This window comes from Mauremys mutica, chromosome 8 (assembly GCF_020497125.1).
Source record: "Mauremys mutica isolate MM-2020 ecotype Southern chromosome 8, ASM2049712v1, whole genome shotgun sequence".
NCBI lineage: Eukaryota > Metazoa > Chordata > Testudines > Geoemydidae > Mauremys > Mauremys mutica.
The window spans coordinates 29228029-29253626 of record NC_059079.1 but is presented as its reverse complement, the minus strand read 5'-3'; the positions used below and the strand labels follow the sequence as shown (position 1 = coordinate 29253626).

Sequence of the window (25598 nt, the reverse complement as noted above, 5' to 3'; positions counted from 1 at the left end):
TAAAGCCAAGTCGCAAGTTTATAAATATAATGTAGTAGTATGTGTTTTCGTGGTGGGACTCGCTATAAGGCTGCCATTTTATTTTGCAAAACAAAAACTTGTCAAATAACTTTTTATATTTTATTTTTATTACCTATGAAAAAATTACTTCTTGTAGCAAATGGCATAGAAGTACATTGTTGATATAATCTTAAGATTTACAGTATACTGTATTCTTTTAAGTGCTGAACTGATGCCTATAAATCCATAGGATGACATGGATGCCTGCAGGTAGTCATTACATAATTATTTGGGCTAAAACAGTGGAAAAAGTCTGGCAGCCTAAGATAAATTATTTAAGTAAATTTCCTTTGATACATTTTAATCTGCATATTCTAAATCACTTCCTGCTAGAAGTAGATAGCTAGCTTATAAAAACAAATATATTTCACTTTATAGAAAATCTCCACTAAGCATTGTATATTCTAATGTTTATTATTATTAGTTTGGATCCCCTTCATTGTGTGTCTTTCATCTAATCTAATCTAGTCTCTCGCCTACCAGCCTAAGCAATTTATACTTTGCTCCAATCTGTGGTATCTGAGAGCCTTACAAATTCAAAATCATAGTACACCTCTACCTCGATATAACGCTGTCCTTGGGAGCCAAAAAAATCTTACCACGTTATAGGTGAAGCTGTGTTATATTGAACTTGCTTTGATCCACCAGAGTGTGAAGCCCCCCTCCCCCCCACCCCCGGAGCACCACTTTACCGCATTATATCCAAATTTGTGTTATATCAAGTGGCGTTATATTGAGGTAGCAGTGTATGTGTGTTCATCCTCCTATGATACTGTCAGCATGAGCCTGACTTTCATGTTTATATATGGGCCAGCAAGCACGCTTACGTAATCTAAAGACACCTACTCTGCTCTAGTCAATCTACATTTCTACTCTGCTGATCATTGTAGCATCTATGAGTTAAAGGCAGCAAGTAAGAAAAGACTCAGAATCTGACTATTTGCATGTTATGTCAGACGTTTAAGTGGATTTGGTTGGAAATTTGTGTGTATAGTTTCAAAGAGGGCTAAGTAAATGACACAGGATATGGCAAAATAAAATGTTTTTTTTCTGAGGATTTATCCAAGCAGTCTGCCTTCTTCCTCAGTCTGTTGGTTGCTGTATGTAAGGTAGCTTCAGAGGCCTTGTCACTGGCTTCTCTGCAAAAAGCAAGGAAATATTTTTAGAGAAAAACCCTTAAACTGTTAAATTTGTTTAGCAATTTAATTTAGTTTGTTTAATGTAAAGTAAATGATTCATTTTGCCTAAGTGTTAGACATCTGTTAGTACAGTAATTGGTTACAAACTGTCTTTTGATTAGAACTGAAAGCGGTCTCAGCATTATTCAAAACGTTCCTGGATTTGTTTGGCTTCTGGTGTTCCATGGAAGTCATGGGAGAGAGGTATATTGCCAAGCCAGACGTCTGAGCTCTGTGGGAATAGTGTGGAGATGTTTGGCTCCTAAATCAGACTTAAGTTTATGACAGTAAAGCTGAGGAAGACTACAGAGGTGCTGCAATCCCAAACCAAAGCAATTCTGGTTCAGCCTGGATAGATCCCTAATGGTGTATTCATTGCAGTTCTTAGCTGTTGATTGTACTTAAATGACATTGCTGAGTAATGTAGGGATACCCGTTGAAATCTTCCCAGCAATATCTAATTAGCTCCGGTGCCAGAAAAGAGGAAGAGGCTGCTTTTATTAATATTAGCAAGTCAACAGGAACAAGAACACCTCATGCACAATCCATGTCCTGAGAAGGTATACAGGGAAATTAGCTGCTTGGAAGGCTTATATTGCACATAAAGATGTAGCACCAAAAATCTTGTTTACTTTAGCATTGAAGGGGTTTCTTTAAAACATAGACGGGTCCAGACCACAGTGTTCAGGTCTGGATCTGATTCTGAATGACCCCATAGATCAGGGATGGCTACATCCAGGGTTTTGGTTTGTCCTGTTATAGAGCTTGGGCCAAGGGGTGGAGTTTTAGATGTCTAGAAGCTAACTCTAATTGAAAGTTAGGCACACAAATCTCACTGTTACAGAATATGGATAACCGGACTTGTATATATCGTTCACGCACACTGCTTTAGAAATTCATCCCTTAGATGTTACAGTGTCTTTACTTACAGTATATTGGCTTACAAGAACACTGCTTCATAGTATAGTTACTTACTGAAACTGCCAGAAAGGCTCCAGTCTGCAGTCCCTTACACCTCAGTGACTGTCCTGTGTAAACATTGTTAAATCCATAAAATGAAACATACAGTAGTTGTTTTCAGTTAATTCCATAGCAGACTGTAGGCTTTTGTGCAAAACAAACCAGATGAAGAATTAAATAAGTCTTAATTAAACAAAGTCTCCATTAATCAAGAGAAGAATATAGTTTAGATTAGAATTTACTTCTGGTTCAAGAGAAGAGAAACCAGTGCTGTCCTTCTGAAATCTATCTTTAGACTATGTCAAGAGAGGCAATGAAGTCTTCACTCCTGGTAACAATGTTCCCTTACAGGGACTAACATCAGTCACAGAATTTGGAAGGAAACACAATGATGAAGCAAAATAAGATATACTTGATTATGCCAGCTGGCAGTTAAATGTGATACGTTCATATAGTGTATTATATTATACAGTTAATATTATGTATTGCCTAAATATAACTGAATTATATATACAGAAGATTTTGTTTAATGCTAGGGCCCAAGAGGACAAAAAGGTGATGCTGGCCCTGTAGGAGAAATGGGTTTTGAGGTGAGTTTTTTATGCTTTGTCTTTATTTATTTATAATAAATTCCAACAGAAACTTAAGCCACAGAATGTACCTTAATAACGTATTCAAAAACTATATTTGTGTTACCTACAGTGAACTTGAATATCATGTGTAATTAAGTATCAGAGGGGTAGCTGTGTTAGTCTAGATCTGTAAAAAGTAACGAGTCCTGTGGCACCTTAAAGACTAACAGATGTATTGGAGCATAAGCTTTCATGGGTGAATACCCACTTTGTCAGATGCATGCAAACTATGTTTACATGCATCTGACGAAGTGGGTATTCACCCACGAAAGCTTATGCTCCATTACATCTGTTAATCTTTAAGGTGCCACAGGACTCATCGTTGCTATGTGTAATTGAGAGATTCTCCATTGCTTATGGTTGTTGCAAACAATAATTTGAAAGAAAAAAGGATGTAATGATGCCAGTTGCTTCTGCAAACCTAATCTCAGGGTATCTTCATCTGGAAGGAAAATGGTACATTTATTGAATGCAGCACTTTTCCAGAAGCAACACCATTCCCTTTGCAGTTAGTCAGTTTACACCTATCCAGGGCTGGGGGTTTGCAACTAGAATCTTAAGGGCTGGAAGGGACTCCAAGAGGTCATCTAGTCCATCCCCCCATGCTGAGGCAGGACCAGGTACACCTAGATCATCACTGACAGATGTTTGTCTAACCAGTTCTTTAAAACCTCCAATAACAGGGATGCCACATCCTCCCTCGGTAACCTGTTCCAAGTACTTAAGTATCCTTATAGTTAGAAAGCTTTTCAGAATATCTAAACTAAATCTCTCTCACTGCAGATTAAGCCCATTACTACTTCTCCAACCTTCAGTGGACATGGAGAACAATTGATCAGCATCCTCATTATAACAGCCCTTAATATATTTGAAAATCATTATCAAAGCCTCCTTAGTCATCTTTTCTCAATTCTAAATATGCCGAGTTTTTTTTCACTTTCCCTCATAGATCAGGTTTTCTAAACCTTTTATTATTTTTGTTGCTCTCCTCTAGTCTCTTTCACATTGTCCATGTCATAAAATATGGCACCCAAAACTGATCACAACACTCCAGCTGAGGCCTCACTAGTGCTGAGTACAGTGGAACTGTTACTTTCTGTGTCTTACATATCATACTCCTGTTAATACACCCCAGAAAGATAATGAATTTTTTGCAACTGTGTCACATTATTGGCTCATAATCAATTTGTGATTTAGTGCTGTTGCCTAGCCAGTTATTCCCCATTTTGTATTTGTGCATTTGATTTTTCTTTTCTAAGTGTAGTACTTTGCACTTGTCTTTATTGAATTCCTCTTTTAGATTTCAGACCAACTTTCTAATTTATCAAGGTCATTTTGAATTCTAATTCTGCCCTCCAAAGTGCTTGTAATCCCTCTCAGCTGGATGTCCCCACAAGTTTTATCCGTATACTCTCCACTCCATTCTCTTAAGCCATTCATGAAAATTAGTAAATAGTAGTGCACCCACACTCTGCAAGACTCCACAAGATACAGCCTCCCAGTTTCACAGCAAACCACGGATAACTCCTCTTCAAGTCATTATGTCACTTGCTAGCGGTGGATGAAAAAGCAGCTGCATACAGTTCTCTACTTTGCTTGTGGTCCTGTTTGGGGGGGTTGGTTTTGGGCTTTTTAATATCTCTTTGAAAGAAACATGAGAGGAGCTATTAACCACATTTGCAATGGAGTAGCTGAGGCCTGAGCTCATTCACAAATAATTTGGCTCATTCAAAAGAAATGCTCTTTGCCAAACACCCATGACCATGCCCTTCTGATCTGTTTTGTATTATTATTTTTATTACTATTAAAATTTAAACTCTGAAAGAAACAAGCAGGTGCCAATAACTCTGTAGGTTGTGGACCTACACATAGATCCTCCTAAGCATGCATTTGGCTAGTGGTTTAAAAACTGCTGGAATTGTAAGTCGGGGTCTGGGAACAAGGTTGCAAAATGCAGAGTTGTGCTTATACTACATGTTTCATTATGAAAGATACAGGATTAATGAATCTGTTGAGTCCGTGGTGTATTCCTGAACCTCTACCACACTGCATTCTCCCTTAATACTGCATGTCTCAGGCTAGATCAAAGAACACAACTTGCTTATGTTTTTCAGTCATGTAGCTGTCCTAGTGCATCACAGTTTTTGTTTAGATCTTTACTGTTTTATTTGATAGCTATGAAACCATTCTTGGTGATAACGTGTAACAGTAGCTTCTGTACCATATAGGGACCTCCTGGCCCTGAGGGAGAGCCTGGCCTGCAAGGAGAACCAGGTGCAAAGGTAGATGGTGGGATTGTTTTCTTCTATGTTGCATAAATTCTTTGCTGAATTAAGTAAAAGGAAATCAAGTTTCTGTTGTTGATTTAGCTTATTAGGCAATTAAGCAATAATAAAGAAAATGTCAAAGAATACCCATCAGCATCAGTAATTCTCATTAGAGACTATTTGTTCCCAGCAGTTCAATAGTTTAATTTTCATATTGCATATTCCAGGGAGACATCGGACCTGCTGGCAGTGCTGGAGAAACAGGAGAACAAGGCTTAAGGGTGGGTGAAAAATATAATTCTATTTCCAAAAGGAGAATGTTTTGAATTTCAGAACTGTCAAGTCTAATTACCTCTATGTGTGAGAGAAATTGAATAAAATGTCTCTTTGAACCATTTAAAAATAATATTGGCAACACTGTAACAGGTTAATTTTAAAAAGGCATAAATTATAATACTAAAATATCTGAGAGTGGTTTTAATTTGTGGAAATAACAATAAGGTTAAGTACATGATTTTCTCTAAGCATTATAATTAAAATGAGTAAAGATTGGATTTTTTTAAAATATTTCCATGCAGTATCTGGTGTCACTGAGAGTGAGGTGGTCTAAGCACAGGATTGGGAGACAGGAACTCCTGAGTTCTAAGCCTAGCTCTGATATTGACACACTTGCCAAGTCACTTCACCTCTCTGTGCCTCAGATTCCCCATCAGCTTACCAAGGTGACCAGACAGCAAGTGTGAAAAATTGGGACGGGGGGGGGGAGGTAATAGGAGCCTATATATATATTTAAAAAGCCCCAAATATTGGGACTGTCCCTATAAAATTGGGACATCTGGTCACCCTACAGCTTACCAACTTTTGAGGGGTGTTGAATGTTTGTAAAAATTCTTTGAAGTTGATAATCATAGAATCAAAGTACTAGAAGGAACCTTGAGAGGTCATCTAGTCCAGTCCCCTGCACTCATGGCAGGACTAAGTTTTATCTAGACTAGTGGTTCCCAAACTGGAGTTCGTGAAATGTTACAGGAGGTTGTCAGGAAAAAATCCCCTAATGGCGGACAGAGCTGGCCCTAGAGATCCCGGGCAGCACGGGACCAGCAGCCTGGAGCCTCTGGACTTCCAAGAGACAAGCAAATCAAAGCAAGCATCTCTATCACACTGAGGAGATCTAAACTGTAAGACTCCTTATAAGAAATGGAAAGGGAGGCGGATTTTTTTTTGCTGTTTTAAAAATTAAATAGGCAGCTAGTATTGTTTTTAAAATTATTATGAAGAACAAGCTTAAGCTTTGTTGTAATGTATGTTCTTTGCCTGGACTGCTGAAGACCTGAATGCTTGTGTAGGAGGAACTCTTTGAGTTGGCTTCTTAAATACATTCCTGCTCTTTCACATCTGATACTTCTTGATGAAACATAGGAGCCTTGTCTTATAACAGGCTTATTCAAACTGACACAAGCTATGAAAGTGAGATCTTGGAAGAGTGTTACCCTTTTCATAGTTTAATAAAAATACTGTAATGATAAATAATAATAATTAATCATAAATAGTGTGTAATAAGCATATTAAAAACAAATTTTATATTTCCAAGATCACTGCTTTTATAATTTGTACTCAGGTAAAGGAGAAAATTCGTGGAAATATACATTTTTAGGAGGGGGTTCGTGAGACTTGACATTCTATTGAAAGGGGTTCACAGGTTGTTAAAGTTTGGGAACCACTGATCTAGACCATCCCTGACAGGTGTTTGTCCAACCTGCTCTTAAAAATCTCCAATGACGGAGATTCCACAACCTCCCTAGGCAATTTGTTCCAGTGCTTAACCACCCTGACAGTTAGGAAGTTTTTCCTAATGTCCATCCTAAACCTCCCTTGCTGCAATTTAAGCCCATTGCTTCTTGTCCTATCCTCAGAGGTTAAGAAAAACAATTTTTCTCCCTCCTCCTTGTAACAACCTTTTACGTACTTGAAAACTGTTATCGTGTCCCCCTTAGTCTTCTCTTTTCCAGACTAAGCAAACCCAGTTTTTTCAATAGTCCCTCATAGGTCATGTTTTCTAGACCTTTAATCATTTTTGTCGCTCTTCTCTGGATTCTCTCCAATTTGTCCACATCCTTCCTGAAATATGGCACCCAGGACTAGACACAATACTCCAGTTGAGGCCTAATCAGTGCGGAGTAGAGCAGAAGAATGACTTCTCATGTCTTGCTTACAACACTCCTGCTAATACCAGGGGCGGCTCTAGGCATTTTGCCGCCCCAAGCACGGCAGGCAGGCATGCCTGCGGGAGGTTCACCAAAGCTGCGGGACCAGCGGACCCTCCGCAGGCATGCCACCGAAGGCAGCCTGCCTGCCGCCTTCAGAGTGCCCCCCACGGCTTGTCGCCCCAGGCACGCGCTTGGCGTGCTGGGGCCTGGAGCCGCCCCTGGCTAATACATCCCAGAAGGATGTTTGCTTTTTTGGCAACAGTGTTACACTGTTGACTCATTTAGCTTGTGATCCACTATGACCTCCAGATACCTTTCCACAGTACTCCTTCCTATGTGTGCAACTGATTGTTCCTGCCTAAGTGAAGTACTTTGCATTTGTCCTTATTGAATTTCATCCTATTTACTTCAGACCATTTCTCCAGTTTGTCCAGATCATTTTGAATTTTAATCCTATCCTCCAAAGCACTTGCAACCCTTCCCAGCTTGATATCATCTGCAAACTATACGTGTACTCACTATGCCTTTATCTAAATCATTGATGAAGATATTGAACAGAGCCAGACCCAGAACCAATCCCTGTGGGACCCCACTCGTTATGCCCTTCCAGCATGACTGTGAACCACTGATAACTACTCTTTGGGAACGGTTTTCCAACCGCTTTTGCACCCACCTTATAGTAGTTCCATCTAGGTTGCATTTCCCTGGTTTGTTTATGAGAAGGTCATGCGAGACAGTATCAAAAGCTTTATTAAAGTGAAGACATACCACATCTACCACTTTTCCCCTATCCACAAGGCTTGTTACCCTGTCAAAGAAAGTTATCAGGTTGGTTTTTAAACGATTTTCTCTAGAAAGTTTTGACAAGAATAAAGCAAGACTCTTTCTAACTTCAACTTTAGAATGTAATTGTACATTCCATCAATTCATCAACACCCCCTTTTCTTCCTTTAGAGAATCCTAATTGAAGTAGGTTTCAAGATTCTGCTGATCCTTGGAGAAAAATAAACTCAGCATTAAAAAGTCAACACTTATCACACCACTGTATATCAGATACCACAAAGTTATTTCCTATGGTGCAGTACACCTGCAGTTTGCTGTGAAGGCAAAGTTATGCGTGCTCAGTCTCTCTCAGGATCAGACCCTAATAAAGACAAATATTGAAGAACCCAAAATACCTTGGTGTTGTAACTGTTGATAAGTGATGATTTTTTCATGGACAGTGTTGATCTTGAGCGAGCTATATAAATGAGCCATTAATTGGGACCTACCAAATTCATGGTCCATTTTGCTTAATTTCATGGTCATAAGATTTTAAAAATCATAAATTTCATGCTTTCAAATATTTGAATCTGAAATTTCAGAATGTTGTAACTGTAGGAGTCCTGACCTATACCTTACTGCATTTCATATTTACAGACCTCTGAGTTTTAGTCCCTAAGGTAATGAGCAACTGAATTAGTTGTTACCACTCAAGAAAGAGATTGTGGAGTCATTGTGGCTAGTTCTCTGAAAACATCTGCTCAATGGGCAGTGGCAGTCAAAAAAGCACAATATTAGGAACCATTAGGAAAGGAATAGATAATAAGACAGAAAATATTATAAACCCACTCTATAAATCCATGGTACACCTACACCTGGAATATTGCATGCAGTTCTGGTTGCCCCATCTCAAAAAAGAACTATTAGAATTTGAAAAAGTTCAGAGAAGGGTAACAAACATTATTAGAAATATGGAACAGCTTCCATACAAGGAGCTAGAGAAAAGGACTGGGACTGTGCAGCTTAGAAAGAAGATGACTAAGGGGGATCTGATAGGTCTATAAAATCATGAATGGGGAGGAGAAAGTGAATAAGGAAGTGTTAATTACCCCGTTACCATAACACAAGAACTAGGGATCAAGCAATTAAATTAATAGGCAGTGGGTTTAAAACAGCCATAAAGGAAGTTCTTCACACAACACACAGTCAGCCTGTGGAACTACTTGCCAGGGGATGTTGTGAAGATCAAAAGTATAACTGGGTTCAAAAAAGAATTAGATAATTTTGTGGAGCATAAGTCCATCAATGGCTATTAGCCAAGAAGGTCAGGGATGTAACCCCACACTTTGGATGTCCCTAAACCTCTGACTGCAAGAAGCTGGGACTGGATGATAGGATAGATCACTTAGTTATTGCCCTGGTCTGTTCATTCCTTCTGAAACATCTGGTACCTGCCAATGTCAGAACACAGGATACTGGGATAGATGGACCATTGGTCTGACCTATTATGGCCATTGTTATGTTCTAATGAAGACAAAAAAATCCCAGCAACAAAAAATCTGTCTACAAAAATCTGATTTCAGTTAAAAAATGCATGTAATACTAAACAACACACGTTCTTCACAGTCAACTCTGTCCCAATAAAGAGAGCTCCTTCAGATATTTGGGAAGTGGCAGTAACTTTGTTTTATTTCTTCTCAAAATTAGGGTGAACCAGGATCCCCAGGAGAAGATGGCGTTCAAGGGAAAGATGGCTCAAAGGTAGTCTTCATTTTTCATAATAGGTGTGAAATATTCCTGGTTTTACTTACCTAGTTAAGAACCTACCTACCTAAGTCCAGTTTTTCTTATCTGCATTTCACAAGCCCAATGATGCACTTAATGTAAAATAGCTAAGGATTGCCTTACTATTATGGACCCTATGGACCAGCCCACCAAGAAATCTGCGAAAGGGCATTCAGGGAGGCACAATGCTTCCTTCCACAACCCCAGTGCTTTGGGGAGCACAGTGACTGTGACCCTTAAGAAGGTGCAACACGAGATTCTTTATATAGCCAACCAAAAGTGGCAAAGTGCTAAGCCACTCGCAGTCCTTGCTTTCAAAGGAGTACAAGGACCAAGACTATACTAGGCCCCTGTGCAAAGGACACAAAGGAAGGAAGATTTTGTGAGGCCTCCGAAGAACAGTGCAGTTGCATCGGACTCAGGCAAAAATCTGACATTATGAGGGCAATTTGAACTGAATAAAAAGCATTTTCCCCTAACTGGGGGCCTGATCCAAAAACCTTTTGGAAGTCAGTGGAAAGACCCCATCGGCTTTAGATTGGGGCCAAAAATAAGCAGAGAATTCTTGTGTAACATCATTTAATATAACAGTTTAATTCTTTTCAGGCTTGATTTATTCTTCTGCTGTATTTTAGGGGATCCCTGGAGACCAAGGGCTTCCAGGAGAGGATGGTGAAAAAGGAGAGACTGGAATTCCAGGAATTACAGGCCCCACTGGTGAACCTGGCATAATGGGCATTCCAGTAAGTATAAATTTCAACCAAGCTGGGTATTCTTGCAAAAAGAAATCTCCTTTGAATGAGCTCGCCACCTCCATATAACTTTCCATGGCTTGATGCATGGATAAGAAGAGAACCATGTTGGCCATTTTTTAAATGTGGAACCTTTTGGTAGATTTTTGTCTCCTCACTGTCACTCCCTTATGCCTGGAACAATCACAAGGATCCTGTGCAACATATACCAGTAATTTAAAGTCTCCTACTTCAAACCCCTCCTGACAAGTTACATACATAGCAGTAAATGTTATGTCATGACCTTTCATGCTGTACACATTGTCCTCCTCCTCCTCCTCCTACCTGTGTCCTTATTGTCATCCTTTGATTGTCTAATGTTTTATTGTCTGTTGTTGTAAGCTTCTTGAGGTAGAAAGCTGCCATCTTTTGGTCTATAAAGCACCTAGTGCTGAATAAATAAAAACAATCTGCAACCTTTATAAATGCCGAGGCTTCAGGCTTTAAAGTGTAACCAGGTTTTAGCTACAAATCCTTTTATAACAATGAATTATAAGCCTCAACTTTTTTAAAAAAACTTCTGCAAAAGAATTTAGCGCTTGTAAAGAGTGACAGCCTGTACGGTGAAAGGTGCGCTCTCAATCTACAAAACAGTTGCCCCACAGACACCAGCGAGTGTCCCCAATGCTGCCTCAGCTATGTGCCTCAACCCTATCTTTGAAAGACCACCTAAAGGAATGACAAGTCAGTTCAGCCACCATCCCCAATCAACACTTAGCTTTTCTGCTGAGAATAACAATAGTACCATCACATGGGCACCTGCATTCACTAGGAACCAGAGTGACAGCAATAACTTATTCTAGAGAAACCACTGAACAGCTATCAGATGAAAAGAACTTTTAAACTGTGCTGAACAACTGGCCTAGAAGTGGAAAACTCCTCAGATGAGCTCCCCTGAGCCGAATTTCTGTTAAATCGCTTTCCCCAGGTTCTGCTTAACTGAGGGAAGGGAGGCAATTTCAAAGTCACTCTACAAAAGTACCTTTTTTTAGCATCTAGACGCAGACAGTGTGAATGGACAAGGGATTTAAATATTCTTATTCACAGGGCCCCACATAGATTAGAGAGAAGGCCTCAGCCATCCTCTCTCTGCTGTTACGTTCCCCTTCCCTCAAAGGGGGAGAACACAAATAACACTTACCTTGAGTCCATCTGATCAAATGAAAGCTACAACTTATTCTGAGACTCTCTCGTATACCTCATTAGTTACTGATGTCCAAAATCATTTATCAGTGTCACCACTTTGAAAACAGTGGAAATTTGATTTGGTTTAGCATACTGAGGTATCTCTGAACTGACTTCACTGATCTTTCTGTAAACTGACAGTTGGCTTCCCACAGTTGAAGATGAGTAATCAGTTGCTCATGTCTGAAATTGGAATCATACACCTGAGGCATGTCTTGAACCTGCAGCTGAGGTAGTTCTGAGAGTTTCAAGATTCTGGATAATTTTGTAGCCTTTCTGTTCAAATCTGGATTGAATACTGGACATTGTAATTACTTAGAAACATAACTACTTGTAACATTCCTTTGCTGAATTTGGGTAGCTGGGTTCACCTGTCCCTATTTGCATTTTCTTGAGAACTTTTCTCTTCTTGGAAGCTCAGGCATTCCGACTGTCTTCAACTTTAAACTCTTCTGGAGGACCTCTGCAACATACTGCTTATTCTTGGCTCCTTAAAGAAACAGTCTCACAAACTGAGAAAGGAGCGTATTATATTTTTTACCCCACGATCAAGTCCCCTGAGATATGCAGTCCCAGAGAGTCAAATGCTTAAAGATTTTATGAAATGCATTAGGGAAAACACTGAAATCACTAATTGAACAAGCTTCTTATATTTTTCAAGAATAAAAAGTATAAGGCTAAACTGAGTCCTTGGCACAGTCAGGGATGCTGGAGGCATGCAGAGAGGCAGCACAGCAGGTAGAGTCCCCAGAGGGAATTAAAGCTGATTGTCATGACCTGGAGGTGGGCAATCTGACCTAGTGGTCAAAGCAGGAGTCAGGCCAGATCAGCCACACAGAGGTCAGAATCCAAGACAGCCCAGAAGGCAAACTGAGAGCTGAATGTCAGGAAGCAGGCAGGAAAGGAGGCAAACCGAGAGCTGAATGTCAGGAAGCAGGCAGGAAAGGAGGCAAACCGAGAGCTGAATGTCAGGAAGCAGGCAGGAAAGGAGGCAAACCGAGAGCTGAATGTCAGGAAGCAGGCAGGAAAGGAGGCAAACCGAGAGCTGAATGTCAGGAAGCAGGCAGGAAAGGAGGCAAACCGAGAGCTGAATGTCAGGAAGCAGGCAGGAAAGGAGGCAAACCGAGAGCTGAATGTCAGGAAGCAGGCAGGAAAGGAGGCAACCGAGAGCTGAATGTCAGGAAGCAGGCAGGAAAGGAGGCAAACCGAGAGCTGAATGTCAGGAAGCAGGCAGGAAAGGAGGCAAACCGAGAGCTGAATGTCAGGAAGCAGGCAGGAAAGGAGGCAAACCGAGAGCTGAATGTCAGGAAGCAGGCAGAGTCAGGTTACCAGGAGACCCCAGAAGCTGGAGACAAACCTGAGAGCAGAACCACAGATCGATAACCAGAGTCAAGCTGCAGGAGCAGGAAGCACAAGGCACAGTCCAGATCAAGGTGGATCCCAGATGCATGGACACTTCTTGTTCCTGTGCTGGGTTTAAATAGGGGCTGTGGACCAACAGGGGCGGGCGACTCTATATATTTTGCCGCCCCAAGCACGGCAGTGAGGTAGCCTTAAGCGGCATGCCTGTGGGAAGTCCGCTGGTAACAGGGATTCAGCAGCATGCCTGCAGGAGATCTGCCGGACCCGCACCTTCGGCGTACCCACCGCCGAATTGCTGCCGAAGCAGCGGGACCTGGGACCTCCCGTAGGCATGCCGCCGAAGGCTGCCTGACTGCCACCCTCACAGCAACCAGCAGGCACCCCACCCCCTTGGCTTGCCACCCCAGGCACATGCTTGGTGCACTGGTGCCTGGAGCCATCCCTGTGAACCAATCAGGGCCCCAAGTGTTCTGCCAATCAGCTCTGGGGACTGGGTCCTCTGTCTGAGTTCAGCTCCTATTCTGATAACAATTAGCTGGTCCCTTGGTGGCAAGTTGGAACCTGCTAGCTCCGCAGAGCCCTGTGGGCCAGGGTTCATGGTCCCTGACATTGACTCAGCTGATTCTCAGGGTTTTAGTTTCCTCTTTGTTGATTTTAAGCCCTACTAACTTTGCATAAATCTGGAGATCAGCAGTACCATGCTGGATATTTTCTTCTCCTTGCTACAAACATCGGAAGAACTCAGAACACTTGGAATGCTGTCTGTTTGCACTACTTGTATACTAAAATGGTCAAAAAACAACCCAGCTTTAGCACATCTTCATTTTATAAAATTATATTTTTATACAGCAAATCTCATTATCAAAGTCTTATTGTGCATCACAAAACAAGATTAATCGGGTGATTAGCTGTTTGTTAGCTGAAGCTTTTTCAGGCTTCTGCTCCTTCACAGGCCACTATAGTAAATTGCTTTCCTTCTTCCTTAAAGGTCTCAAAGGTTGAGAATGTTTGGACCCTATGTTTTGGTTTGGCCTCATTATGAGCATATGGACCAAGCTCCAAAGTTCAGCTCTAGACCAGGAAATGAATTTCCTCAAATGTCAGTGATGTTTTAACCAATAGTTTTGCTTTGAGGCCATGTCTAAACATAGAGGAAGATTATAAAGTAGGAGATGGGTTTAACCTGCTTTGATCCCAAATTCACCAAAATGTCTCTCTCCCCTCCAGAAAAAGAAACCCTACACTTCTTCTCTCCTCCCCCTTGAAAGTCAGCATCAATTGTTGAGCACTCTGGCTCATTTGGAATCATAAGACTCCTAGTAACAGCCTGGCTTCCCCCCTCCACCTCCTTGGCTTGGTCAGATTGTGGTGTAACTTGAATAGCAGGGGCAGCTTGGACCTGATATTCATCTCTTGCTTGGTGGGCCCTGCACCTGGATTACTGCGTGGCTGGCAGCAATGAACTGTGCACCATGTTGCCTGCTGCTTACTGGTTTAGGCCTCAGACCTGCGGTGAGCCCTGCATGGGCCTTACTGCTCTCACTAGGGCTCCCTCTACAGAAGGAATCTTGGGATCCACAGTCAGTTTTCCATTGTCTGCATATCATACTTCACTAGATCCGGTGTTTGGCTTGAAGACAAAATGATTTTTATTCCCACATGAATATTTTTCATTTGGCTGGTTTTGGTGCCTTTTCAAAGTGATCTGATGCTTACTTCATTCTAACACCCATGCTAACTTAAGGCCAAGGTTAATAACATTTTTCTACCTACATCTCTAATTTTCAAAGGCCTCGCAGAGATTATCCAGTCTGGAGTGCAATTTAAACATGTTCTCAGAGCCCTCTCAATATCTGTTTCTCCCTCCATGATAAATACACAGGGATCTGAAGGAACACCAGGAAATCCAGGTCAAAGGGGTCGTCCAGGAAGAAAGGTAATGTCTTTTTCAGCTTTCCTACTTTCCTTTCTGTGTGAGCCTTGAATTTCTATTACAAAATAATTCCTCTTAATCACTTGGTGTTGATGGATCCAGAGCCCCAGAAGATACCATAAGTTTTTGTGCCACTTGCATCATTAGGCTCATGCGATGAGCCGGGAAACCCCAGGCATAAGAGGAATCAAGTCCCCATGTACTTCATCTCATACTTTGCCCTGAAGTTGGGCAAATAATTTTCTATCACTAGCACAGCAGTGGAGCCTGTAGTAGGTAGGTATGGTCCCAAAACAGAACATCAGATCCAAGTTCTGTACAGCTCAGGGGAAGTTTGCATCAAAATGTGGCTCTGGATTTTGCAGGTTGAGCCCATCACTAGTAGTAGTATAAAACATTAAAATAAATTACTAACAAACCATCATGCTTGTTAGTGAAATACTCCTCACTGCATGTCCTAGATTCTCAGATTTAAAAACTACAGTTAAAAGCAAATTGTGTGTTTTAAAAATAATACCCTTACTAAATTATACTCTTTTTTGCTAAGGTATAAACTGATATTTAATTGTAATGTAAATGTCTTAATTCTTTCCATAAAATAACACCAACAGGGGGAAAAGGGGCAGCTAGGACCCCCAGGAGAGATTGGAGCCACAGGTGATGCTGGCCAACCTGGAAAATTTGGTCCTAAAGGCGCAAGAGGAACTAGAGGTCCATTGGTTAGTACAATATATATTTTTATGGAGTCATGTATTTACAGTTTAGGGGCATGGAGTCTCATAGAGGGGAAGAGACGAGTCTTGCTTGTAGTGAATTTAAAAGGTAATTTTTATTGAGGCTGCTGGACACAGATAGACCCTGCATTTCTCTGTCTGTTTCATTCCTAGAATAGCTAATACAATCCACACTATCTATTGTCATCACACAGAGTTACCCTGAATCTTGGCCTAGACTAAGCAGCTCAGGAATCATCTGCTGAATATAATAAAGAAGGATGTTTATAACTGACCACCTTAAAACATTTTTAGACCAATTATGATATAAGATGTATACAAACAGTACTATCAGTGAGGGAATGTTTTTTATCTTTGAACACAGTTTATTCTCAGATACTCCAAAAATATAGTCTGTTTCTTGTAAGTGGAATTTTCTGACACAAGCACCCATGTGTCTGTAATCAGAATCAAATTCTAAAGTCATATTTTTAAATTCACCCCCTGTTCTGAAATAGGTGTCTTTCCATCATCTTCAATGGGCTTTGGATAAGGCCCTGTTTGTACTAGGGTTGCCAGGTGTCTGTTTTTTGACCAGAACACCTGGTCGAAAAGGGACCCTGGAATCTCCGCTCAGCACTGCTAACTGGGCCGTTAAAAATCCGGTCAATGGCACAGCACAGCTAAGGCAGGCTCTATGTCTGCCCTGGGTCTGCGCGGCTCCCCAGAAGCAGCAACATGTTCCTGCGGCCCCTAGGCAGAGGCGCAGCCAGGGGGCTCCGCATGCTGCCCCCACCCCGAGTGCCAGCTCTGCAGCTCCCATTGGCCAGGAACCGTGGCCAATGGGAGCTGCGGGAGCAGCACCAGTGGACAGGGGCAGCGCTTAGAGCTGGAGCGGGGACATGCCGCTGCTTCCAGGGAGCCATCTGAGGTAAGCACCATCTGGAGCCAGCACCCCAATCCCTGCCCCAGCCCTGAGCCCCTTCCCACACCCAAACTACCTCCTGGAACCTGAACCCCCTCCCACATCCCAACCCCCTGCTCCATCTTGTAATCCCTTCCCGCACTACAATCCCTCGTCCCCAGCCCAGAGCCCCCTCCTACACCCCAAGCCCCTCATCCCTGGGCCCAGCCCAGAGCCTGCACCCTCCCACACCCCAACCCTGTGCCTCAGCCCAGAGCCCCTTCCTGCACCCCTCATTTTTGGCCCCACCTAAGAGCCCACACCCCCTCCTATACCCCAACCCCTTGCCCCAGCCCAGAGCCCCCTCCTGCACCCCAAGCCCCTTATCCCTGGCCCTAGCCCCCAGTCCATAGCCTCCTCCTGCACCCCAACCCCTTGCCTCATCCCAGAGCCCCCTCCCACACCCTTAACCCTTCATGGCCACACCCCAAAGCCCGTACTCTCAGTCCTGTGAAATGAGTGAGTGAGTGAAGGTGGGGGAGAGTGAGCAACAGAGGGGGGGATGGAGTGATGAAGGGGCGGGGCAAGGGGCAGAGCAAGGATGTTTGGTTTTGTGCAATTAGAAAGTTGGCAACCCTGGTTTTGTACAGATTTCTTGTATTCCCTCTAATGGTCAGTGATGATGTTCATACCTGCATACACATCCTCTGTACAAAGAAGAAACCATTACTCAAGTGCCAAGCAATTAGTTCTTCTTCGAGTGCTTGCTCATGTGTATTCCACAGAAGGTGTGTGTGCTCGCCACGTGCACTGGTGCTGGAAGTTTTTCCCTCAGCAGTACCCATAGGGGGAGCACTGCTGCGACCCCTGGAGTGGTGCCTCTATAGCGTGCTATCAGGGGAGCTGCGCGCTCCCCTCACCCTCAATTCCTTCTTGCTGCCAGTGACGGTGCATCGGAACTACTTGTTCCAGCTTTGCTGCAGCTCGTCCCAGAACTCGTTTTGTTGTTAGTAGTACCTGTGTTAGTTCAATAAAGTTTCAGCTTAGTTAGTTAGTTAGTGTTCGGGCCAGGGCGTGCCCTGTGCCCCAGGATTTAAATTGTGCAAGTCTTGCAGGTGTTCGATGCCTAGAAGTTACCCGCACGCCGACTGTCTCCGCTGCTTGGGCGAATCTCACATCAGAGACCGCGGTAAGATCTGCAGGTCCTTTAAACCCAGAACTAAAAAAGAGAGAGACATTAGACTTCGGGCCCTTCTCATGGAGTCGGCACTGGCTCCAACCCCAGTGTGCCGAGCGGAATCGGCACTGGGCACTTCGTCTTCGGTGCGCAGTGATCTCCTGGCACCTTCCAGTGGCCGACACTGCTCCCCGTCCAAGAAGCAGAGAAAGGCCCCGTCCTCTCAAAGGTGTCGAGAGAAAGCAAGAGGTGAGGCTAGACCCACGTTGGGCAACCCCAGTTCCCCCCAGGCTCTAGAGCTCTGACTCAGATTGAGTGGAGCAGCCCAGTTGCATCAACTCAGGCCTTTCCAGACATCTGCATGCCTTCGACGCCAGAGGCCCTGCAAGCGGCCAAGGACATTATGACTCTGCAGGTGCCCGGACCCCGCTCTAGAGGCAAGCCGCCACTGGGTTCTCAACAGTCGACACCGACCTGATGCAGATCCCGGTCAGGGAATCTCTCTCAGGCCCACTCGCCACTCAGTGTCCTGTCAGGACACAGCCTCCGGCCTCCGCTTTCGTCACCCAACAGGTTGTCTGGTCAGGTGCCGTCGGAGCGGAGTTCCAGGCACCACTCCATGCTGAGTACAGAGTATCGATGGGACAGGGGCAGATGCCGTAGATGCTCCCATTCTTGGAGGAGCTACCGAAGCCGCTTCCGACATGGGTGCCGTCGCCGGTCACACTCCGGCTCTCTCACCTCGAGGCACCGTGCCCACGGCTCCCGGCGGAGATCGCCAGCTCCACCTCCTCGTGGATCCAGGCGTCGAAGCGTCTCGAGGAGTAGCAGCTCAAGGTGGTACCGTTCGTCGACGTCAGAGTGCCGGTCCCATGGCAGATGTCACTCTCGGTACCACCGCTTGTATCACTCCCACGGCACCGATAGGTCATTGGGAACCCTGACCTCAACCTACACGCAGTACCCTAAGATTCAGCCAGGCCAACCCGACCAGCTGGTGCCACCGGTGCTGCACCAGAGTCAATGGCAAGGCCAGCGGTGCCAATGGACCCCCTAGCCCCCCGTGCATGCCCAGCAAGGCCCTTGGTCAATAGCAAGGGCGTCGGAGGCCCCTTCAGCCGCACTATCCAGACCCCCGAGGGATAGATTGGCGGGTCATGGATCCTTGACACCGTTATATATGTGTTATATAATATATGTGTTATATAATCCATATTTGCATGTATGTGCACTGTATGAAATGTTTATTTCTGTTTAATATTGAAGATAAAATCAGAATGTATTGCATAGTAAAGAAATACTTGATTAAGTAGATTTTCATTACCAGGAATAAGGTGCAGAACCAGTGTCATTAGAAACAAAACTGAACACATTGTTTTACTGTAAAAAGTGGCTGTCCAAAAATGGCACCTTCTTACTCAGAAGATCTGTACTCTCTGTTAAATTATCCTAATGAGATTACTTTTCATTTAGATCTTGGCTATGTGTGCCAACCTAGGCCTCCTAGTAAATGAGCCCAAGTCAACATTGGTTCTGGTGCAGCGCATAAAATTCATAGGCGCAGCCTCCGTTCCCTGAACAGGTTCCAGACCCTGAAGGGGGTTATAGCCTCGATCACGGAGTTTCCTGACACCACGGCCAGGGCATGCCTGCGGCTCCTGGGCCACATGGCGGCATGCACATACGTGGTCCACCATGCCAGGCTTCGGATGAGGCCCCTACAACTCTGGTTGGCTTCAGAGTTCTCCCAGGCCCGGGACAAACTGGACAAGGTCCTCTCGGTACTGCCGCCGGTGATCGCCACACTACAATGGTGGTCCTGCCCGGCCAATATGCTTCTTCCGGGACCCAACCCCATCACTAGACCTAGTGTCCGACACGTCGGACCTGAGCTGGGGGACCCACGTAGGGAACTCACAGACCCAAGGGATGTGGTCAGCCGAGGAGCTGTCCCTTCACATAAACGTCAGGGAACTCAGGGCGATACGCTTAGTCTGTGTGGTGTTCAGCTCACAGCTGCACGGCAAAGTGGTCAGAGTGCTCACAGCAGGGGTGGCTCCAGGCCCCAGCACGCCAAGCACGTGCTTGGGGCGGCATGCCGCGGGGTCGCTCTGCCAGTCGCCGGGAGGGTGGCAGGCAGGCTGCCTTCAGCGGCGTGCCTACGGAGGGTCCGCTGGTCCCGTGGCTCCGGTGGACTTCCCGCAGGCGTGCCTGCAGAGGGTCTGCTGGTCCCGCGGCTTCGGTGGAGCCGCGGGACCAGCGGACCGTCCGCAGGCACGCCTGCGGGAGATCCACTGGAGCCACGGGACCGGCGACCGGCAGAGTGCTCCCGCGGCGTGCCGCCGTGCTTGGGGCGGCGAAATGTCTAGAGCCGCCCCTGGCTCATGGACAACACCGCCGTGATGTTTTACATCAACAGGCAAGGTGGGACGAGGTCTGCCTGGAAGCCCTCAGCCTCTGGGAGTTCTGTATAGCCCACAACATCTCTCTGAAGGCTTTCCACCTGCCAGCCATCAACAACACACCAGGCCGATCGCTTGAGCAGGGTTTTCTCCTCCCAACAGTGGGATCTAAATTTGGTGTTATCCCGCTGTGGGAATATATTACCCCTATGCTGACATGATAAACAGGAATGTGGAAAGCTACAACATCAGGCCTCTAGGATAGAGGGGTTAAGTAAGGTTGTGTGCCAGGCGGCTGAAACCGGTTCAACGCGGCCTTGTCTGGTCTTTTAATACAGGAAAGGCCGTAAACAAAATAATAAATCAAAAAGGTATGCAACATGACAGCTCGCCAATAAATAAAAAGCAGCGCTTATGCAGGGAACGTACAAACTTTTGGGAGCCAATTAATAATTGTGTAGTAATAATATAATCATAGTATAATAATTGTAATAAAAATATATAAAAAGGGTGCATAAAAAAATAAAATGATTCAGCTTGCAATCATATTGGTTGTTGTGCTTTATCCGGCCCGCATAAAACCCAACATCCCGCCTCACGGGGTCCCCATTCAAACTCCTGGCCACATGCTCACGGTCTCACCTTTCATGGAAGGTGGCCTTGCTCGTGGCCATCACGTCAGCCCGGCAGGTCTCGGAGCTCAGGGCCCTGACCTTCGACCCCCCCTTACACAGTCTTTCACAAGGACAAGGTTCAGCTCTGCCCACACCCGGCATTCCTCCCTAAGGTGGTCTCCGCTTTTCACATGGGCCAGGAAATATTCCCGCCTATCCTCTGCCCCAAACCTCATGCCTCTAACGAGGAATGTTGCCTCCATATGCTCGATTTGCACAGAGAACTGGCTTTTTATCTGGATCGGATGCAGCTCTTCGCAACTCTGTTGCTTCAGCCGAGCACATGAGGGGTCAACCGATCTTCACCCAGAGGCTTTCCCAGCAGATTACATCGTGCATCCACACATGCTATGATCTAGCAGGGGTTCCCGCACCACCTATAGTAAGGGCTCACTCAACAAGGGCTCAGGCCTCGTCGGCGCCCTTTGTGGCCCATGTCCCTATCCAGGACATCTGTAGAGCCACTACCTGGTCCTCAGTACACACATTCACGTCGCACTCTGTGATCTTCTCCCACGCCAGGGATGATGCTGTTTTCGGTAGAGCTGTGCTTCAGCCAGGGAATCTGTGAATTCCTACCCACCTCCATCAGACATAGCTTGCAATCACCTACTGTGGAATACACATGAGCAAGCACTCAAAGAAGAAAGGACAGTTACCTGTTCCATAACTGGCATTCTTCGCGATGTGTTGCTCATGTTTATTCCACATCCCACCCTCCTTCCCCTCTGTTGGAGTTGTTCCGGCAAGGAGGAACTGAGAGTGGGGGGAGCACGCAGCTCCCCTTATAGCGCGCTATAAAGGCACCATTCCAGGGGTTGCAGCAGTGCTCCCCCTACGGGTACTGCTGAGGGAAAAACTTCTAGCGCCAGTGCACGTGGCGAGCACGCACACCTACTGTGGAATAGACATGAGCAACTCATCTCGAAGAACGCCAGTTATGGAACAAGTAACTGTCCTTTTCTTTATCACTGATTATTCTGTTTAACAGGGACATTTAGGAGTAATGGGACCTGAAGGAGAGCCAGGGATTCCAGGTTACATGGTGAGCTTATTACCAAATTAATGTATATGTGTGTGTGTGTATATATGTCAGTATTTATATCTGATATATATAATTTTGTGATTACAATATATTTTGAACAATCTCTCATAATTGGAGGTCAGCTATACAAAGAATGTGTAAGTATCCAACTAGGTGACCGACACACCAGATATTTTTACATGAAAACTAATTTTTAATTAATAAATTTAATCATGTTGGATGGATTGATAAATAATAAAGCTTCACTGGCAATTATTTCTTACACACATGAGGCCCAGTCATGAAATCCTTGCTCTCGACCACTGCATTCAATAGGGCTGCTCCCATAGATAAGGACTACTTATGTAGGATAATGATTATAGAAGAGAGCTCCTAAAAACTTAGTTATTGTCTGCTGATTGGACAGGCATTTCCCCTTTCAATAAGGGAACCTGTAGTTTTTAGATTTAACAAGATTAGAAGAAGGACATTAATGTTTTGTGGCCTCTCTCAAAAAATAATCATTTTCTTCCAAACTGATATAGTAGATGCAAAGTGTAGGTGGATTCCTGCTGTCTCCTAATGGAATAATAATCAAATCTTTGTCTTCAAATATTAATTGCAAACTAAGGCCCTGATCCTGCACTTGGCCCCCTTTGTCTGGACAGAGCCTCTGTGACTGCACACACAGAGATCTACCTGCCTGCAACAAATTTCCAAACTGGGCCCATAATTTGTCTGAAATGTCACTATTCAATTTATCATACAGCAGAAAGCACTAATCTGATCAATATATAACATTTTGTATTTAGTTTGTTTGGGGTTTTTTTTAGGGTCATCAGGGTCAGCCAGGATCACCTGGTCCACCAGGACCCAAAGGAGAGAAGGTACGGAGACTGGTTCTTGTTGTTTACAGTCCCAGTGATTGTAAAGGGTGGAAATGTTGCGGTACATTCATAGATTATCAAAGCATTTCTCAAAAGACAGTTTTCACAGCCTTTGTTTATCCAAAACCATCAAAGGGAAAAAGAATGACACCTCTGTTGTTGTGATGCAGTGTGAGCCAAAATCCAAATCTGGGGAAACAAATTACAGGAAGATAAAGTTAAGAATTAGAATGATAAAATGTTTCAGGTTAGAAAACATAAGGTCCTACTTCTGCAGTCATTTTCTGCACTATACCAGACATCACCATTGACTTCCCTGGGTGTGCTTATAGTAGTAAACAATGTAGATCGAGCAAAGTACTTAACTTTGTTCTTAACTTTAAGTATGTGAGAATTTCCATTGACTTGACTTTAAAGTCAAATACATGCTTAAGTGCTTTGGTGGATCAGGGTCTATGTTTGGTAGAAAGTGATTACAGGATCAGAACCCAATGTTATAGATTCACTCTGATTCTTTTAGACCTCGATCCTGCAGGTGGACCCTTATGCTCACTGAAGGCAATGGGGTGTCAGACAGGTACACAGATCCACCCATGCAGATGAGCTTGTAGGATCAAGGCCTTGCAGAATAACCTATTAGGACCAGATTTTCAAAGTGTTTAGGCTCCTAAAGATGCCAATAGGTGCCCGGTGGAATTTTCAAAAGCACCTAAGTAGATTGGCAACTAACAATCAGGAAGTCAATGGAAGTTAGGTTCCTAACCTGCCTAGGCTTCCTTGAAAATCCTCTCTGGATCTGTGGATGCCTAAACACCTAAGAAAATCTGGCCCTTAGTCTTTAAGGGCAATATGTTACTGAAGCAGAGAGTGTTTTAGCTGTTGGCATGGGTAGTAGTGTGACATTTAAAACATCATAAAATTAACCTATATAATTATTATGATATTCAGTGTAATTAAGAGCCTTTCCTCTACACCTATTGGATTAGGAGTAATTAGCCCAAAATGTGAATGTTTTTGAAAGTGCAGTGCACGTAAAAGCAAGGGGGTTTCTGCAACCTTAATTATAGTAGTCACTACCACCAATTGGTATACCGGTAATTGTGTTTTATAATCCATATTTGCATGTATGTGCACTGTATGAAATGTTTATTTCTGTTTAATATTGAAGATGAAATCAGAATGTATTGCATAGTAAAGAAATACTTGATTAAGTAGATTTTCATTACCAGGAATAAATATTTTTAATAATTATTTTCCTTTTAGGGTTACCCAGGCGAAGACAACACCGTACTGGGACCACCTGGGCCCATAGGTGAACCAGTAGGTCTTTCTTTCTCAAAAAAATTATATTAGTGATTCAAGACAAGAGGCAGTAAATGGAGTTTCCACAAGTTATACAGTTGCCTCAGAAGTCTAGGTTCACTTTGTCATACAAAGGTGCAGAACCGGTGTCATTAGAAACAAAACTGAACACATTGTTTTACTATAAAAAGTGGCTGTCCAAAAATGGCACCTTCTTACTCAGCAGATCTGCACTCTCTGTTAAATTATCCTAATGAGATTACTTTTCATTTAGATCAACATGTCTGAGAACAGAATTTGTCCCTGTATTTATTCCAAATAGTTATCCGCTTGTTTTAATGACCCAATATAAGTGTCTTTTCATTCCTGTTAGCAATGCAAAATGAATGCAACTGTGCGAGGGTGAGCTGCTATGATAATTTGTTTATTAAAATGCGGTGAGCACTACCTACAACTATCTACATCAATAAGGAGCATGCCAAACAAAACTCTCCCATAACCGTAAGTCTTTTTTGAATTCAGGGCCGGCTTCTGCCCTCAGATACACTTATCCAGCCCACTTGGCTTCAGATTCTTCCCTTATTATTTATACCTTTGCTACTCCAAAAAGAAGAATTTGATGGCCATGGAATGAGATGATGTAAATGAGGACAGAATTTGGACCTCCAGAGGGAACTCATTTAACAATTCTCATGAAGATGCCTGAGAAAGAAAAGACTCTAGTTCACTCACCAATAGCTGTGTTGATTCTGCCATGCTAACTGGAGCAAAAGTTGTATGCAGAATCATTCCATTCCCTGTGGGTTTCCGCTGGGAAGCATACCACGTGGCTGCTTCGGGAGGCCCAAAACCCAATGGAAACACAGAAAAGGGGAGAGGCAATGGAGGGGGATTCCACAATCCCATGCATGCCATGTAGCTGAGCTCTACAGCAACTGTCTCTGCAGAAACATTAGAGTGCAGGGGAGAAGTAGGGACCTGGCATCAGATACCATGGTAACAAGCATGTAATAGAGATGGCCAGTGGGTCAGTTCATAAACTCTGCAGATCCACCGCGCCTGATGATCCCCTGGTAACCTTGAAGTAAAGCAATATTTGCTTTCTTAGTGCTTTTATTTCAGATACTGGGAGGGAAAAGCTGCTCCCTATTAAAATCTCCATCCACCTAAATGCAGAGTGCCTTCAGGAAGGTGCTGAGCCTCCTTACGTCCATTGGGTAAGATCCTGCACTCATCAGCTTCAGTGGATGCAGGATTTGGTTCATTGACTGCAATGAGCATTAAAGCGCTTAACCCTTCCCAGCGGGGACCCAGCACCTTGCAGATTTGGGAGTTGAGACTTTTTTCCTTTAAATGCAGTCAGCAAACTGCAGCTTCTACTGCAGGTGATGGG

General features: G+C 43.9%; 1 protein-coding gene across 4 annotated transcripts in view; it reads left to right on the top strand.

Moving 5' to 3' along the window:
• COL24A1 (collagen type XXIV alpha 1 chain) overlaps window positions 1-25598 on the top strand; it is a 254256-nt gene that overhangs the window by 181138 nt on the left and 47520 nt on the right. For all 4 annotated transcript variants that reach the window (XM_045027373.1, XM_045027372.1, XM_045027371.1 and 1 more), the window contains exons 33-42: window positions 2735-2788; window positions 5059-5112; window positions 5325-5378; window positions 9774-9827; window positions 10487-10594; window positions 15072-15125; window positions 15734-15841; window positions 21984-22037; window positions 22850-22903; window positions 24167-24223. In XM_045027373.1, coding sequence (XP_044883308.1) covers window positions 2735-2788; window positions 5059-5112; window positions 5325-5378; window positions 9774-9827; window positions 10487-10594; window positions 15072-15125; window positions 15734-15841; window positions 21984-22037; window positions 22850-22903; window positions 24167-24223 — 651 coding nt within the window. The remainder of the gene's footprint in view (window positions 1-2734; window positions 2789-5058; window positions 5113-5324; window positions 5379-9773; window positions 9828-10486; window positions 10595-15071; window positions 15126-15733; window positions 15842-21983; window positions 22038-22849; window positions 22904-24166; window positions 24224-25598) is intronic.